Source organism: Pleurodeles waltl, chromosome 9, assembly GCF_031143425.1.
Source record: "Pleurodeles waltl isolate 20211129_DDA chromosome 9, aPleWal1.hap1.20221129, whole genome shotgun sequence".
NCBI lineage: Eukaryota > Metazoa > Chordata > Amphibia > Caudata > Salamandridae > Pleurodeles > Pleurodeles waltl.
This window is the reverse complement of record NC_090448.1, coordinates 1,138,969,620-1,138,987,097: the sequence shown is the minus strand read 5'-3', so window position 1 is coordinate 1,138,987,097 and position 17,478 is coordinate 1,138,969,620. Positions and strand designations below refer to the sequence as shown.

Genomic DNA, 17,478 nt, shown 5'->3' with positions numbered 1-17,478 from the left:
TAACAGGGCAGTTGGGTTCATGCCTTAAGTATATTAATTCCTTCTTTTTTAACCAGTGTTTGCAGATTGTGCCTTCTTAAGGAAATACGTAATACGTAACATCGACAATATGTCTGAGTGCCTGCATTCTTGTCATTCATGGTGTAAAACACTTGGCTACTCATGGTGAGATGAACGTCCCAGAAGCCTTTGCTGCCGGAGTATGAATGGAAGACCAGCTTAAAGCACAGCATCTGAGTCGTGGAAGATTACAAAAAGACTGCTCGAGAGACATTTTGTGAACAAAACAGACTAATCGTCTTTATTTAACTAAAGTAACAATTTTTAGAATAGAGTACAGCATGTTGTTTCACAGCACCAAGGAGTGTTATGCATGGAGTTGTCCTTTTTTTATTGTTTGTTTTATTTTTTGGGAGGGAAGAAGCTGAATCTCTTCTCTTTCTCTTTTTTGCCCTCGGCGGAGGAGGCTGAGGGCAGAGGTAGACTCAGTGTCATTCTTTGGGGATGCGCCGATGCAATGGCCGACGTCAGTCCCTGGATCCAGTGCTCCATCTCGTCCTGCACAAATCAAGGTATTCATGAGCAATTACTCGGCTGTTCACGACCAATAAGATTAGAGATTTTGGGCCTGATTACAACTTTGGAGGAGGTGTTAATCCGTCCCAAAAGTGACGGTAAAGTGACGGATATACCACCAGCCGTATTACGAGTCCATTATATCCTATGGAACTCGTAATACGGCTGGTGGTATATCCGTCACATTTGGGACGGATTAACACCTCCTCCAAAGTTGTAATCAGGCCCTATGTGCCCAATTCACAAAGGTAAACTTACATATTTCTGCCATGGTAGTGAAAATAAATGTGATGAATGTAGCACAATAATACTTGTTTAGAGCAACCATACTAATAAACACACATTTACTCATTTACTACACTGCACACGTCACATTCACGTTTATTAATACAGTGCAATAAAACTGACATGAGAAAAATACTTTTTACTGCCTTTCGGATGCCATGTAATAAATACACAGGGAACGACTCTCCTAGTGTTCACCAAGGGCCATATCACACATAATGCCCTGGGTGTGCAGCGGGCATGTGTGCCTGGTTTCCTGCCCCATGGCGCTACATTACTACAGAACGCGATCCAGATGCTTGGCCTGCTCCTTCTGTGATACTGATAGCGCTCGTGCACATGTAGCAGTAGGGCCATCTCAGAGGGTTTTCCTTCATTTGCATGGGGTTATGCCCCATGCAAATGAGGGAATCACTGCCTCCGTGTCTGCGCCCATTGAACAACACGGGCACAGAGGCAAAACATGCCCTTAGGAGGTGTACTGATATTGCACCATGAAAAGGTGCGCAATGTCAATGCATTCCCTGAGGCGAGCCGTTTGTGTTGGGCGGGGCAGGGGGCCCGCTGACCCCGCGTCACTCAGCAATCCTGCCTGCAGGAGGATCTTCCTCCTTCTTCAAGGTGCAGAAGGATTACCACCTGCAGAGAGCAACAGGGAGCGGCTTTGAAGCAGGCACTCTGTATTTCACTGTATGCGGAGCGCGGGCTCATGGCTGCCCTTGGGGCAGCGCGTCCATTGTAGTAGGGCGCACTGCCCCTGCTTGTGGCTGGTGCATCTGCTTAAAGGTGCATTGTGGCGCAAACAATGACAGAGCACCGGTTAAGAAATAAGGGCCCAGTTCTCTTTAATGTGATTTTACAATGCTGCACAATTGTAATCCCTAGCATTCTAGTTTTGGTTAAAAACTTTTTCTTATAAGAAGACGAGATGAGAAAATATGGCATAAACTACATATGCAGATTCACATGTGATGACGCTTTCAGTCCCATTATAATGAGTAAGTAATTCCTCACTCAGTGAATGCCACACACTGTGTTGTCAGTACTTCTGCAGTACTGTTTTCTTGATTAATGTGGCACTTTGATGCAGCCCTAAAGGGTGGAAATGGTAGTTAAGATGAGCCAGCTATCAATAAAGACTTCCCTAACTTTTAGAGGTTATTAGATTTGTTTTAAGCTATACCATGAATGGATACAATTTTAGCCTGAATATTCGCATATACTTTAATTATTGGGGCATTAATTACCTCTACCTAAGCACGGCTGATGGAATGAGGTGTTATTAATCTTCAGAAAATAGAGAAAATAGGATTTTGTACTGCAGGAGAGTGAGATGATGTGTAGGCAAGGATGGATGAATGTCACTATATTGAGTGCCACTATGTTCTGTGATAATACACCGTCTCGGGTTTAAGACCAACACCGCCTTTCTAAATGTATATAACTGAGCTACCTTCACACTACAATTATTTAACCATTAACCTATTTGTATTCATTACCTTTAATGATGTAATGTGCCACGGTGTAGAAGTGGCCATGTAGTGCCAAACGAGGTAGTGGGCTTGATGTAGCAGGTGTGTACCATAGTAGGCCTGGCTCTCGTGGAATCTGTGAATCCTGTGATGTGTACGTATATGTCTATACGTTGCACAGATGCACCACTGAGCACGTGATCATCCAGGGGTACCTTACATACCCTTCATAGTAGTGCTTGCATCCAGGGGTGTTTTACGTACCTTCTTGGTAGTGCTTGCATCCAGGGGTATTTTACATACCCTTCTCGGTAGTGCTTGCATCCAGGGGTGTTTTACGTACCCTTCTTGCATCCAGGGGTGTTTTACATACCCTTCTTGGTAGTGCTTGCATACAGAGGTGTTTGACGTACCTTCTTGGTAGTGCTTGCATCCAGGGGTATTTTACATACCCTTCTTGGTAGAGCTTGGTTTCCCTCATCATATAAACCTGATTCACAGAGATGTGCTATGAGAAGGTGACTTACTCGCTTAGAGCTCTTGATTTATTTCTGGGACTCAGAAGTAAAAGAGGAGTACAGGCAATGTCTTTGTGACTGGGCCCTATGGGTGGATATTTTCTACCATTTAGGAGTTTTCATGTGTGAGATTTTGAAAATAGTGAAATTCCAAAAATATTGTTGTTGTCCCCACTCACACCCTTCCCATACTAATGGGGTGTACTGGTGGCCTCTCCCACATGGGCGAGACCTTCGTTAGTCAGGAGTAAGATTAAAAGTGCAGGCAAGTGCCAGGTGTAATCTTACCAGATACTAAGCCATAACTCCAGCTTCTGTGCCTATTCATTTGTATTTGTTATTTGCACTGATTCACAATTTAGCAAAACCATATAAGCTTCTTGTAATCAGACACAGGATGCTATGTTAGAAGTAACGCGCCTTAAACAATACTAATGCATTTACCTCATCCTTCCCATGAAACAGCCACTGACTGCCATCGTCCAGTCTGCAAAAGGAAACACATTTTCTGTAAATTCCAGCAATCCGGTGAAGTAAATGTAACATTATGTATTTAATACAGCGACTTTTACCATTCCCTCCCCCATCACAGATGCCCTCCCTGTGCTCAGTGCGCCCGTCTGTGGGGTAATGAACATGGAGTTAGAAGGCACAGACAGGGCATCCACATGGCACTTACACCCTCCAGAGCAGATCTTTACATGACGGACTGGTCTCAAGCAAGCCACACATCTTGGTCTGCCTTGGGTGCTACATTTCAGTCCATACCTCTAGCAATCAATCAATCAGGAATTTGTAAAGCACACTACTCACCCATGAGGGTCTCAAGCAGTAATAACATTATCTGATGAGATGTGTGTCAGTATTGGTATCTGTATAGAGCATCCCTAGCTAGGAAATCAACAGAGTGTTGTACATAGGGTAAGGAAGGATTTCATTACAAGACCAGAGGCTGCCATTGTTCAATAGATTTTACTGCTGCCCCCACATGCAGCCCTTTCAAGAACATCAAAATACATCACAAAGCCTAGACCAGACAATAAATATGTGCAAGGGGCGGAATGGGGAGGGTAGGGGACCCTCTAAGCTAAGGAGAAAAAGAAACAGTGTTTAGTTAGGCTGGAAGAGGTGCTTTGGTCCCCTTTAAAGGACGCAGTTTTCGGGGAACCCATGATTTAGCAGCAGAATACTTCTTTTTGTTTTCTTCTCTGCTTTTCTTGACTTGATGCCTGGGGGGACTTGGCTCCTTGTGCTGGACCCATACCTGCGCTATGAATGCAACGTTTTGCGGTTTCTCACCATTAACTGTTTGTGTGTGCTAATTCTGCATTACAGTTGGGACAATGGTCATTGAGCTGGATGCCTACTGCTGAAAAATGTAGTGATCTAAAGATTGCAGGCCTCATTCACACACATTTTACTGTGACTTATTGTTGCAGTACTTCTGGCTTACTCCTGAATTTCAACAGTAGCCCAAAGTACTCATGGCTTAATCTTGAAATTTCAGGAGTAAGCCATGCACCTAAGAGTAAGCAACAACTACACATAGCCAGGCTCGGCCCCTTCTTTAGGGCGGAGGGGCCACCCCCCCCACCTTTTGCCCCTCAGGAAGAGGTCAGCCTGACAAACACTTCATTTTCAGCTCAGACAGCCAGGAGCAGACATGCACGATTTGCGCACACTCCTGGCTGCCTGAGCTGAACTTTGCTGGGCTGAGGAGGTCACAGTTCCTATGGGCGTGACCTCCTCGGATCAGCAAAGGTGTCTCGAGGCCCTCCCCTGGGTGACGAGGAAAGCATCACCCACTGACTTCGCCCTGGGCGCTTCAGGTTTAAGCCCTGAAGCGCCCAGTGCGAGTGTCTATTAGTGACACTTCGTCACAGAGTGGGGTGGGGTCAGCAGTCTCACGGACCCCATCCCACTCTGTGACGAGGCTGGCACTGCTGCCTTCCTCATTGGCTGACCAAAGAGGGAAGGCACCAGTCCCAACCCTCCTGGGACCTCGAGGCTGAAGGTAAGGGTGTGTGTGATGTTTTAAAATGAATGTTTGGTGCGTGCGTGCATGTTTGAATGTTATGAGTGTTGTTAATGGATGTGCGTGCGTGTCTGTGTGTGAAAGAATGAGTGTGTGTGGGTGCTTCCCGCCGTCCCCTCCCTCCTAAAGCTGCCAGCCGCCACTGCACGTAGCTCCTCTGGGGGAAATATTCCATTATTTAACTTCAAGACTGGCCTTTGTCAGGCGTCTTTTCAAGTCACAGGACAAATGCAGGTCTTCCTGTGCACTGCCTGAAGGATCCTGGCGATGTAAGGGAAGCAACAACTTTGTGGAACTCACCTGAAACATCTGCCATTTTAGTCCATATTCAGAGCTGGTAAGAGACACATTGAATTCATTGCCTTGCATTCATGTAAGAATTAGTCTGAATGAATGAATGACTGATTGTGACCATGGAGATGATGCAGAGGACGAACAAGAACATGAGGAGACAAACCTTCCCCTACTACACTCCGAGGATCTGCAAAAGCATCCAGACAAAGATCCAATGAGCACCTGAGCTCTTCACTTCTCCACGGATCTGATCACCCAGCTCTTCAAGAATCACCTACTTCACTAGAAGTAACACGCCCAATGCTCAGCACCAGACGCTGTTTGAAGACCGACTTTTCAATGCGTACCCGGATAAACAACCGTACCCATGTCCTAGCACGCACAGCACTCCGCTGCTACATAAGTAGGGCTGCACTCTGCAAGGATCTTCCATACAAACATGGGCACAAACATAACCTTTCCCCAGTGCCGAGACTCACTGGTCTAAACCCTTATGTTATTTTAATCCAGCCCACGCATATGTAGTGCAGTAGAGGTAAGTATGTAATCCAGCACACAGTGCAATGTGTATTATGTGTGTGAATGTGAGTATGCAACATGCGCAAATTTGTCATTTCCTTGTGGAGTGGCTCCCTTTAATCACTTTCCTTCTAGCAGAGCGCAGTCCAAGATCCTTCTTCATAAATCCTCTTCCACATGCGCCCCACAACCAGCTGGACTGTCTATAAACTCAAGTGATGCCCAGTTAAAGCATGTCTTGGATTATTAAATTATTGAGTCTCACACGGGGACTGTGCCAGGGCACCAAGTGGGCTTCGAGAAATGTTTCATAGGTGAAGTTCATGGCCAAACACAATGCCGTGTTCCAAGGGAGTACCCACAAAATAATACACCCCCAACTTAAACCATTTCCAAACAGCTCTGAGAGAATGGATGAACCATGTGACCAAGCAGTCATTCAGGTGATGCTCACCTGAGGGAATTCTGAAGTTCTTAAATTTCCTTCCTTTTCGCTATCGATCTTTCAGGATTTTGTCCTTCTTCTCCAGCCTTTCTATAGTTGTTCTTCTTTCTCTGCATCCTTCTTTATTTGTTCTTCTTTCCATCCTTGTTTCTTTTATCCATCTTGCTTTCCTACCTTCTTTCCAATGTTTCTGTACTTTTCAGCTGTCCTTCCTTCTCTACATCGTTTTCTTTTTATGCTTACTTCCATCTCTCTACTCTTGTTTTTCCATCCATCATCCTTGATTCCCATCTACCCTTCTCTTCGTCATCACTTAATCTTCCTCTCCACCCATCTGTCTCTACATCCGTTCAACTCCCTCCGTCTTTCTCTCCATCCATCACTTTATCTATCCCTACATTCATCGATCCATTCTCCCATCACCCTTCTCTCTGTCCCTCCTGTCCACCCCTCCCTCTGTTACATGCCAAGGTATTGTATTTATCAGCTTCAAAGGAGCCACATACAACTTAAATGTTTTATGTGCTACAGAACGTTTGGATGAAACTTACCCCGGCTCAAGCTTCTAAGGGGAGATGTTAATGATGCCCCTGGAGTGTTCCATCCTGATACCTTTACACAGTCCTCCCGCCCTGCTCTATTCCTATTTTTCTGACTCCCTTTTGGGATTTAGAGGTGGGCCGTCCCTTCACCCAGCACAGTGTCCACAGTCATCATCAATGATGCAATTATCTGAGACCCTCACGGGTGAGTAGTGCGCTTTACAAATTCCTGATTGATTGATTGATTGATCTGGCCTTATTCAGAACTGGAGATTGCTACTATCTCTTGCTGTCCTGGTGAAGACCCCGTATGATTCATTTGTCAATGTAATGTATGTTTGGGTCACATACTTCCACTTACACTGCACCGTCACTTGTAATACCTACATTGCTTTGACTTTTATAATTGTGACTGTCATTAATACAGAACATAGATCACTAGTGTAATTGTGTTGAACATTTTTGGTCATTTTGCTCAAGAATGAAGTCAAAAACTGAATGATTCCTAGGGGAACACTGTTCTTTAGGATCTTATTCAGAACTGGAGACAGGGAGAATTCTTTGAGAGTAATGAGAAGGGGAGGATGAGTAAATATGATTGAGTACACATAAAATACACTGTCTGCAAGCTGCATTGTTGATCATTATTTTAGCCTCACAGTAAAATGTGTTGGTCATCAGTTTTGTTCAACATTGCACTGTCTGAAACCCCTATGCTTTCTCACTGTATGTTACTTGTGGTCTAGTAAGCCTAGTAGAGTACTGCATGCTCTTTGCAAAACATACACAAACACAGCATCTCGGCTCTTGTGTTATGCCACCCCAACCTTCCACAATAATGCTATAACAGCGCCTGCATGGGCATTATGGGTGAAACCTCGCAATACCACTCGGCTTTGTGTAATAACAAACGTTTAACCTACTTCAGTCTGAACACATATTTCTTCTTCTTGTAATTTCTTGCTGCTTCACATGTGGCATTAGTGAGTTTGAAGGGTTCTTCTCCGTGGAATGGCGAACTGGAGTCTGAGCTCTTGGGATCCTTGTAGAATGACAACTCATTGTTTTGGAGCACACAATACAGAGTATTCCAGGACCTACAACCAGGGCAAGTAAACAGCTCTCTTGAGTACCAGTAGCAGTTTCCTTTGTAATAAAGAGTTCAATTTCCTAATTTATTCAGCATCAATTAAAAAAAGCATCCCTAAAATGAGCTGAGAACGATAAGAGGATGCTTCTTCTGTGGTACAACTTTTCACCAAAGAGCGTAATATTATTAATTCCATACATCAGTCACAGAGACAGTAGAAAAATTTATATTTGAACTGCTTTCACAAATATATATAATTTATGTGTGTGATCAAATAATACAAAGTGTATACTAGACCTGTTTGCAGCTCTTTTGTTGGGCCCTTCAAGATCATGCTTGCGCCCAAGGTAGCCTTTCATTTGGGTGCTGTGGGAGCTTTCTGGCTGCGGAGGGAGAGTAGATGCCTGTTGTCTCTCACTTGTTGGTACTTGCAATGTTTGGTGATGTAGTCCCTCTGTTAGTTCTTCATGGCCAGTCCTTCCTTCGGTCTCCATCTCAGCGTCTTCATCTGACTGACCAAACTCTAGAAGATCCGTCTCTACATCTCCAGCCTAATTGTGAACAAATTAATGGCTATTAAGGTATGAAACTAGCATCCTGTCCTCGATTCTGTGTTAGTAATCATGCAGAGTTTGATGTGCTAACGTGTCATTCAGAAGTCAGCATCAAAGTAAACAAAAAGCAAGTAACAAATTGTAAGATGTCCTCTGAGCCCAGTTGTTATAATTAAACTTAGAAAAGAGTGTAAGCACCTCTGCAGAGGCAAAGAGAAAGGGTATTGGTACCTGCTAATAATCTTTTACCAAAGGCACCTGAAGAAGAAGAGTGGGCAAGATATTTTAGAAGACTGCCTCCCTTTCTCTCCAACATCTGTAGAAATGGGGAGACTATTTTTTGGGTAAGCTGTTTCTTTTGCCAGGGAGCGAGAGAATCCCGTTGTTGTGACAGTGATTATCAATGAGCTACAGGCATTACTAGAAGGACCCAACTAGAGCTATTTTCTGAGACTGAACCATGCATGATGGCAAGACAAAGCTACTCACCATTAGGAATCTACCTTCAGGCCCTCCATGTTCGGTTTGTATAGAAATAATTGTCATTGACGTTTACAGAAAATATAAGACTGCCAGATTCTGAGAAAATGTGGGTAAATTCAGAAACTGTGCTATATTATTTTCAATTTAGGTAATATTATTGATATATTTTGATAGTACAGTATTATCCAATGGTGAAGTGGTGATGTAATTATCCCTTTCAAACTGTGCCTTACCAGTAGTGTAAGTCAATCAATGGGGGACAGAAACACTATATTTATTTATTTTAGTATTTTAAAAAGCACCGGTTGTCATCTTGCGATAAGTTTGGAGCGAGGAGATTACAGGTAACTATGGACTACATACAGATATGTACTGCAATAGAGGTACATATCTAGTCACCAGGAGTACATCACACCCAACATTCTTGGTAGTCCTGGTGCCATCTTAGGCAAAGACGTTCTTAAAGCGCCCGGTTTTGAGAAGTTTCTTGAATATGAAGTAGTTTGGTGCAGCTCCGAGTTGGGGAACGTAGTCACTTTTTCTTTCTATCTAATCATTAATGATAACAATTGTGATTGGTCTTAATACAACATGCAGACGAAAGGGAAGAAATAAAACTCAAGGACTGGATTATTAGTGACAATGACAATGCTATGATATCCTGCAGTAGGTCGTGGTGGTTAGTGTAAGAAGGTGGCAAGGAGAGGGAAGGAATCACACATATAAGAAACATCTTTAAACTATTTAAATGACTTTCTAAAGTGCTTGCTTACTGTTGGTACTATTGTAATGCTTTTATCTTTTGTGGAAGTTATAGCCCTTATGCATGTTGCTGTGGGTAGCTTGGTTGTATTGTGATCATTTGTGGTGTAGGCTGCAAACACCCTGCAATCTGATATGTGTACTAACCATCAGTGAAAAAGCGACTGTTTCAAAATTCCGTGGTATCATTAGGTGACGATGTGGTGTAATGGCCATAGCTGCTGACTTTGGCGCTGGGGAACCAGGTTCGAGTCTCGGCGTTCGCACAACATTCTGTGATTCTAGGCAAATCACAATCTCCCTGTGCTTACCAAAAATGAATGTGTCCTTGTGCAATGTAACTGGTGCTCATGTAAAGTGCTCCAATACCTTCAGGATGAGTTTGCACTATGTAAAACAACAAAACAAAAACGGCCTGGTGTGGCTGCAATTTACACAATCTTGTGTCCAATACTTACTCCCCAATCCACAGGTGCAGACAGTTGTCTTGAACAATGCTGTACTTCTTAATGGTCATACCTTGAAACCATAAGGTAATTTGTAAAAAAAAAAAAAGAATACGTTCCAAGGCCCAAGGTATTTAACACAGGTCCTCTGCAGCTGGCACATCCCAAATGTCACTTTACACTTCAGGTTTAAGTCTGAGTTTTATTTGTTTTTAGAAATATTAAAATTGAAAAGTTAAAAGCTCCCCTAATGAACTTTGCTTGAAAATATGCACACAGTGCCACCATGTGGTCAATTCTCATAAATATATGCCTGTGTTTACAAATAAGTGCTGGTGCCAAGCACCAGAAAACACTGGCACAAACTAAGCACTACTTGAAAACTTCTAACTGGAGTGATAACCACAGTTTTCTAGGCACACAGTATGCAGACTTGGGCTCACAGAAGAATGCCCACTCAACTCAATCTATCAGCTTTTAAGGAAGGGACCTTTGTAGTGTTGGAAGCTAGCATGATATTGCATTTTCAAGTTCGTATTGTTGGCCCAGTGACACATCGATTACTTTTCTGCGCTGTAAATCCAATGATTTATGATTCTGTCTTACATTTTTTCACTACCTGGAAAACATTTCTCCTTGTAGAGCAGCCCTTCTCAGCAGACCCACTTGAAATCTGGTGGTGTTCAATATGGTTTGCCTCCTGGAAGAAAACCTACTCTTACTTATGTCCGAGCCCAATCCCAATATTGCACTTGAGGATGAGTATGCTTTATCTGTGCTAACCGGTATTTATTCCATCACGGTGCCTCCAAATGATGCCTGAGGGCATGGTATTTTACTACTGATTGTTATTTGGGCTTGGTGTGTAGTTATACTAATGGTTGGAATTTATGTTGCTTTTGTTTGCAAACCTAGGACTAACAATCTTTGTGTTACTATTCAACCACTGTAACTCTGACTCGCAACACCCCATGCCTCGCCCAGGTACATCGAGGTTTCATCAATATGTCTTAAGCTATAAAGGTTTTTTCTGTGGAGCGTAAGGGTGTACTTGCTAGTCTGTCATATAATTAAAATGTTCCAGAGGCACTCCATGCACAAGCAGATCTTAAGATGGCAACAGATTGGTGTGTCCTCTTCAAAACCCTAAAGGTCCCCATGTTCATCAAATCCGTAGAGGGTGTCTTGACTGTTTGGGTTGATGTTTTTGGCACAGGAGTAACATACATGCATTCAATACTCCATTTTTCTGTGGATGCTTAGAGCGGTCTGTTTTGAACTGTGAGTTCTTAAATCCTCAATGTGTATTTGTGTACAGTGTGTAGTAGATTTTTCTGCTAACAACAATACATTGAACTGTAGAGGGAAACTAACCACTGTGGGTTGCTCTGTTGATCGTCTACTGTGTTGTTCTGAAGTAGAAGTCTCTCCTCTGACTTCTTCATGTCTGTGAAACAATAAATAAAAAGTAACTTTATTTCATATAGTAAAATAAGCTATGTCTCTGAGTTCTGAACAACTCATTTTAGCAATTCAGACCTAATGTAGCCATTTTGGAAATCTCACAGTGCACAGACCCCTTGATGCACATAAGTGAACTTTTAATTCTGTTTCTCTCTATCCCTTTCATCTCTGTTCTCGTTCTTGCTTACTTTCTAGATTGCTTTAGTTCTTTATCTGTTTCTTACCTCCTCTATCTCTTTTGTTTGTCCTTTTCTGTCTCACTGTCTCACTGTCTCCTGCTCCTGCTCTTTCCCTTTCAGCCACACCTCTCACGCTCTTGTTGACTCTCTTTTATCCCTCTGCCTCTCTCTCTCTCTTGCTTTTAACCCTCCCTCCCTCCCTATCTCTCTACCTCACTTCCTTCTTCCATGCGTGTCAACAAAATGGACATTGTCAACAGAGTAAGATGAACAGATTCCATTCACTTCTTGGAGGTTAAACTATAGATTGAAAACATCAGATTGCTTCTCCCACCTTCATGCAGCAGTGAGAGATTCACAACAGCTCCATCGTCCTGACTTTGACCTAAAATGTCCCTTCAGGAAATTGATGAAGTGTATTCCCATTGCCCATAATTTCACTGGAACATATCCAAGTGCTGAGAAATGTTTTAGCTATTGAACTGTAATGTCTGTGCATGGCCATTTTGGGTTAATTGCGTTAAGATAATTAACCCAAGACATTGATTTCCCAGTGTTGAGCTTGTCAGCTGTCTAGAAAACATGCAACATACTGTGTCTGATGCTGTTGCCCTGGTGACGTCTCATGCTCGTGGACGACGCCTCGTGCCACTTTTAATCGTGCGGCCTCTTGATGTTTTCGCATTTCCAACAGCTCAAGCTGAAAAAGAACAGTGCACAATGTAAAAACACTCTGAAAACAAATTTGCTTAATTGGTTACAAACTGATTATACTATGTATATAATTCGTGTGTGATATATTTTTATCTGCTTCTGATGAAATCACAACATCAGTCTCTAGTTCTTCAAGGAAAAGGATAGAGAAGTTACATGTATTTTTGGTCTAAGGAAATGGTATTAATTCTTTAGATCCTTGGACAAATATGAATCAAATATTTATGACCAGCAGAGCTAAGAGAATGGGTGAATATTTATGTGTCTATTAACCTGATGGGACAAACACTTTTTTAAAAGTCTTTCTAAAAGTACATTAAAACTTTTGTTTTTGTGTGTTTGTGTGTTTGAATTATGTTTTCAGGTTACAGCAATTCAAAGTCAATACTACCTTTTCTTTCCATTAATAAGAGTCATAGTTCCCTGTAGTGCACATTAAAGTTCACATGGGTGTCTACACCTGTTCTAGTATCCTTATCCACAAATTGATTGTAAATATTACGGGATACTGGTCATATGCCAAGGTTTACAACAGCAGCTCGAGCGCGCTGCGTGAACTACCACATTGCTTTTGGATTCATATCAGTGGCATAACAGGAACTTTAGTAGATTAATGGGAATATTTATAAGCCACTAGCGCCACCTTGCGCCACATTATGCTAATGTGGCTCAACAATTCCAAAATCCTCGTGCCATATTTACAAAGTGGACTTTGTAACCCTTTGTGCTACATTGTACCTGCACCAGGCATAATGTATGCAAAGGGGGTGTTCCCCCACTAGTGGGCCGAAAAAATGTCACAAGGAAATCGAACAGATTTCCTTGCGTCATTTTTTACGGTACTTTTAACGCCTGCTCAGAGCAGGCGTTAAAAGGGAACTTCCTTTCTTTAGAATGGGCCCCTATGTACTCTGCAGGAGTAGCACCAATATTTTGGCGCTACGCCTGCAGAGTACACCAATAGTGTCAATAAAAATGATGCTATTGCCCCCTACTGTGCACAATGGTGTGCCGTATCTTAGATACAGTGCACACATGGTGGCAGTAGGAGGATGCTAAATATGCCCCTAAAACTGCTCCAGAGATAAACAAGTGATACTGATCATTGTATGTGTACTATACACTGGTTATGCCTTGGTATTCTGAAACGAACAAGGTGCAGAGGACAGCCTCGAGGAATATGGTTAGTGCGTGTCCTTGGCCATATTGTCTTTCATTTTGATGCGACCCTACAATTGTTTGGGGTCTGGGGGCTTCACTTATCACTTTGGCGTGAGAGCAACCATGAGTGCCCGATTAGAACTTCTGGGAACTTATCCAAATATCTTTCCTGTGAATGCAAGCTTTGGTGGTGGAATAATTGGGACTATGCAGCAGTGAAGGCAGAAGGCGTAAAACGGGGAGGAGTATGGAAGTGAATCGTAATATCAGAAATATGCTAAAAGGACTAATTGCATACCCTCCCGTGTGTGTAAATACCTGTAAAATCTTCAAAAGATGGTTATATGTTTCGTAATTCACGTAAGACGGTGGCCATAGTGGCTAAAACGCATTGGTGGCGTTTGGTGCCATTGCTAATGCAAATTCAATCTGTGTGAATTTGGAGCCCCCGGGATTGCAGCGTTTTCTTTCTGTGCTTGCACATATAAATATTTATATATTAACCATCTCACCAGCTCGCCAAGTCTAGACCTACTGGCTTTGGTAGCGTTTGTCTAATTATTTTGACTGGCAAAATAGTAACAGAATAATTTGAAAGTAAATGTTAATTTGGGGTGAAACTGACTAGGGAAGACAAGGCATGGGGACGGAAAGGACAACTTTTTTAATTCTTTTCTTTTGTTAAATTAAATTTCTTTGTAATAAAAAAAAAAAGAGGTCAATATTTATTACTTTTTGCCGCATTACGTCATTTTTTGATGCAAAAGCGGTGCTAACACAAAATATGTATTTTGTAGGTTTGTGCTGCTTTTGCAACAAAAAAAACAAGCATTTGCAATGCAACGGGTCTCGCGTTTGCTCATGTTGGAGATGATAGCGTTGTAAACTCCTAACCTGACTTTTTACCTATCAGCAAAACTGTATTTATGTACGTAACCCGAAAAAGTGCAATTAACTGTGTAAAGCGCTCGACTTCTGGCAAGCGAAATCGCGCTTGTAAAATAGAGAAAAAGTAGTCCACGAGCCAGACAGAAAACAGCGAGCCTCGCATGTTTTCTGTACTTGGTCGATGCGCTCGAGGAGGGCTAGCCACCGGAAAAGGCATGACGTATGCATGCCTTCAACTAATGAAAGCAAGCAGATTTTAATAGGCAAGCCCACGAACCAATGATAAACACTGACGTGACGTAGACGGGGCTCCGAGCCCTTTTCTAATAACTAAAGCGTCTCGCTGCAATACAAATGCGCGAGCGCATGCAACGCAGGCTCGACCCTAAAAATGACGCAAATGCGGTGCAAAAGAAGTATAAATATGAGCCAGAGTGTCTTTTGCGAGATGTCTGCTTCTAGTGACGAACCCATCCTGAGGCGGATGCATGTTTCACTCACAGTATTAATTGTTAAAGCCCAAACTGCATGATTACTGCATCTATCTTCATTTGTAGTGATGCTGTGTTTGATCGCTCTGTGGACACCCTGGGGAATAAACGTACCGTAGTGAGCCTCTCCAGAGCCGCGAACCTCTCTTCCCAGGTGGCTGTAGATTTCTCGAAAGCCTCGTGCCTTTTGATGAGTTTCTCCACGTCATGGACACTGTTCCCGTAGTCACAGCTCGCGAGGTAGGACTCTTGGGCGATGAGCCAAGCCTCCGCCACCGAGGCGTCCCTGGCAAACTGACACACTTCCAGCACTAAAAGTGGGGATAAAGCATACTTGGATAAAACTAAAAAAAACACAAAAGCTGTTTGTTCAACATTTTGGATTCTCTTATGGAAAGAAGCAGGTGTCATACAGCATCGGTTCAGTTTGTGCCCTCCTAAAGAGTAGGGCACCACTCGCCTGATGACTTCATCACCATGTGCAAGTTCATCAGCTCCAAATGACATAGGTTAGTTTGCGACCACATTCCCATCACTTTGTGACATCATTCCATCTAAATCACACAGGTAGGGAAAGTGGCAACACACCCCCTCAGATCTTTGGTGCCGTCACATGAACTTTGACCCTGACGAATGCCATTGTATTTGTAATTGTAGTCATTCATCACAAACACGTTTTCAGCATGTTAATAAACATCCTTTATAATGCGGCCAATACCACGCAATGCCTTTACCACGCATCCATTACCATACAAGCGTTTACCACACATCCATTACCACACAATGTCTCTCCCACGCATCCATTATCACACAATGCTTTACCACACATTGCCTTTACCACACAAGTCTTTCCCATGCATATGCCTTTACCACGCATCCCTTTACCACGAAATGGTAAGTATATGCCAGGTAAGTATATTACATACTGGTGACAGCAGGTAGGTAGTTATAGTTAGGGCCAACTTGTTCCATAGACAGAGTGTTTATTTTTTTGCCAATAACTCTGGCACAGTTTAACAAATTTTCACAAAATTGTCAAAACTAGTTTGCCACTCACTCTGGCTGCTGTTTTGAAAGTTTCAGGGGATCCGTCAAGTGGAGGCCGAGAAAAAGGTGGGGGAGAGGGTTTCCAAAACGCATTTCCTCATTCTACGTTTATGGGATTTTCTAAAGTTTTAGACACGGCTACAGCCCGAACTGCTAAATGGATTTACACCAAATTTGGCAGAAAGGTAGATCTTGGTCCAGAAAGTGCCTTTTTTGTTATTTGGTGTAAATCCATTCCGTAGTTTTTGAGATATTAAAAGAAAAAGAGATGTGTATATCTGGAGGCGCAGATCCTCCTCCGATCCTCCTGGAATCGTCCACGAATCCGGGAGAAAAGCAAGGGCCTGATTGACTGGCTGCATGCTGACAGAAAAGTTGAGGCTGCCATTGTTTTGTCACATTGGCTATGGGGTGGGAAACAAAATGTTAAAAAAGTGTAAAAACATATAAGGAGTCAGAATACAGGTATCCTGACCCCATAGCTATGGAGGGGTCCCTTAGGGACCACTCCTGGGCAAAAAGTTGCCTAATTACTTTTTTTTGTCATCCAATCTGCGGATTCACGGCTTGGCTCAGCGAAGCCCCCCCAGTGTAAACTTGTGGAGGATCCATGAAAAAAATGAAAGAACCTTTCACCTAGTAACATACCAAAACCTGCTACGCAGGGCCGAAGGTTGTGCGCAGCATTGAATTGGGTGCATGCTTGGGTTTGGCCACAGGGTGCTCACGGCCTTTGCCCATGCATGGCCCATGTAGGTGGTCATGTTAACATACGCATTAAAAATCATAGAAATTCACTGAAAAAACAAAGGTTACAAGGATGTTAAAGTTAGGTTGACCTTTTACCCATACAAAACTATAGAAATTCAGCAGTTATAGTGATAGTTATACTTATTTGAAGAAACTATAACTCATGCTGGAAAGTAACTTTGGGCAATGAGTTATATTTTCTTGACCTATGTATAACTATAGCTGCTACTATGGTTTTTTGTGGGTAAAATGTCATCCTAACTATAACTTCCCCGTAACCTTTGTTTTTTCAGTGAAATGCACAGTTATCTTATCAATAATTTTACTGCAAATATTACATTGATGTTATCAAAGATGTGAGTGTTGCAATATATGGGGTAATCAGAAGTGAATGGCGAGTTATCGTTACCCTAAGACACGAGTTTAGTTACTTGAAATAACTAACAGCTGAATTTCTATGGTTTGTACATTTGAAATGTGAGTCTAACTATAATGTCCCTGTAACCTTTGTTTTTTCTGTGAATTTCTATGCTTTTTTAATGTAAAGTCATTTTAATTACTTTATGTTAATCCAACCACCGTCACGCACGGCCGTCAGCACTGCGGCCAACTCCCTGTAATCACCCAACCTTGCACAAAAAAGTAGGATGATTAGTACTTCACAGAAGTGAGGCTTCAACCTGGGTACTTGCTTTGTTTGAATCTGTAAGTGCTTCCCAGTGAGGTTTTCTTTCTGTCAAAATTGGCATTGAGCCAAAATGAA

The 17,478-nt window shown here is 42.6% G+C and overlaps 1 protein-coding gene across 1 annotated transcript in view; it reads right to left on the bottom strand.

The window, feature by feature from the left end:
* Positions 1 to 273: 273 nt before the first annotated feature.
* SPTB (spectrin beta, erythrocytic) overlaps positions 274 to 17,478 on the bottom strand; it is a 194,161-nt gene continuing 176,956 nt past the window's right edge. The window contains exons 30-36 of the mRNA XM_069208909.1: positions 15,033 to 15,229; positions 12,258 to 12,364; positions 11,396 to 11,468; positions 8,074 to 8,327; positions 7,610 to 7,783; positions 3,296 to 3,338; positions 274 to 558 (exon numbers count right to left, since the gene is read on the bottom strand). Of these exons, the coding sequence (XP_069065010.1) occupies positions 403 to 558; positions 3,296 to 3,338; positions 7,610 to 7,783; positions 8,074 to 8,327; positions 11,396 to 11,468; positions 12,258 to 12,364; positions 15,033 to 15,229 (1,004 nt within the window). The 3' untranslated portion in view covers positions 274 to 402. The remainder of the gene's footprint in view (positions 559 to 3,295; positions 3,339 to 7,609; positions 7,784 to 8,073; positions 8,328 to 11,395; positions 11,469 to 12,257; positions 12,365 to 15,032; positions 15,230 to 17,478) is intronic.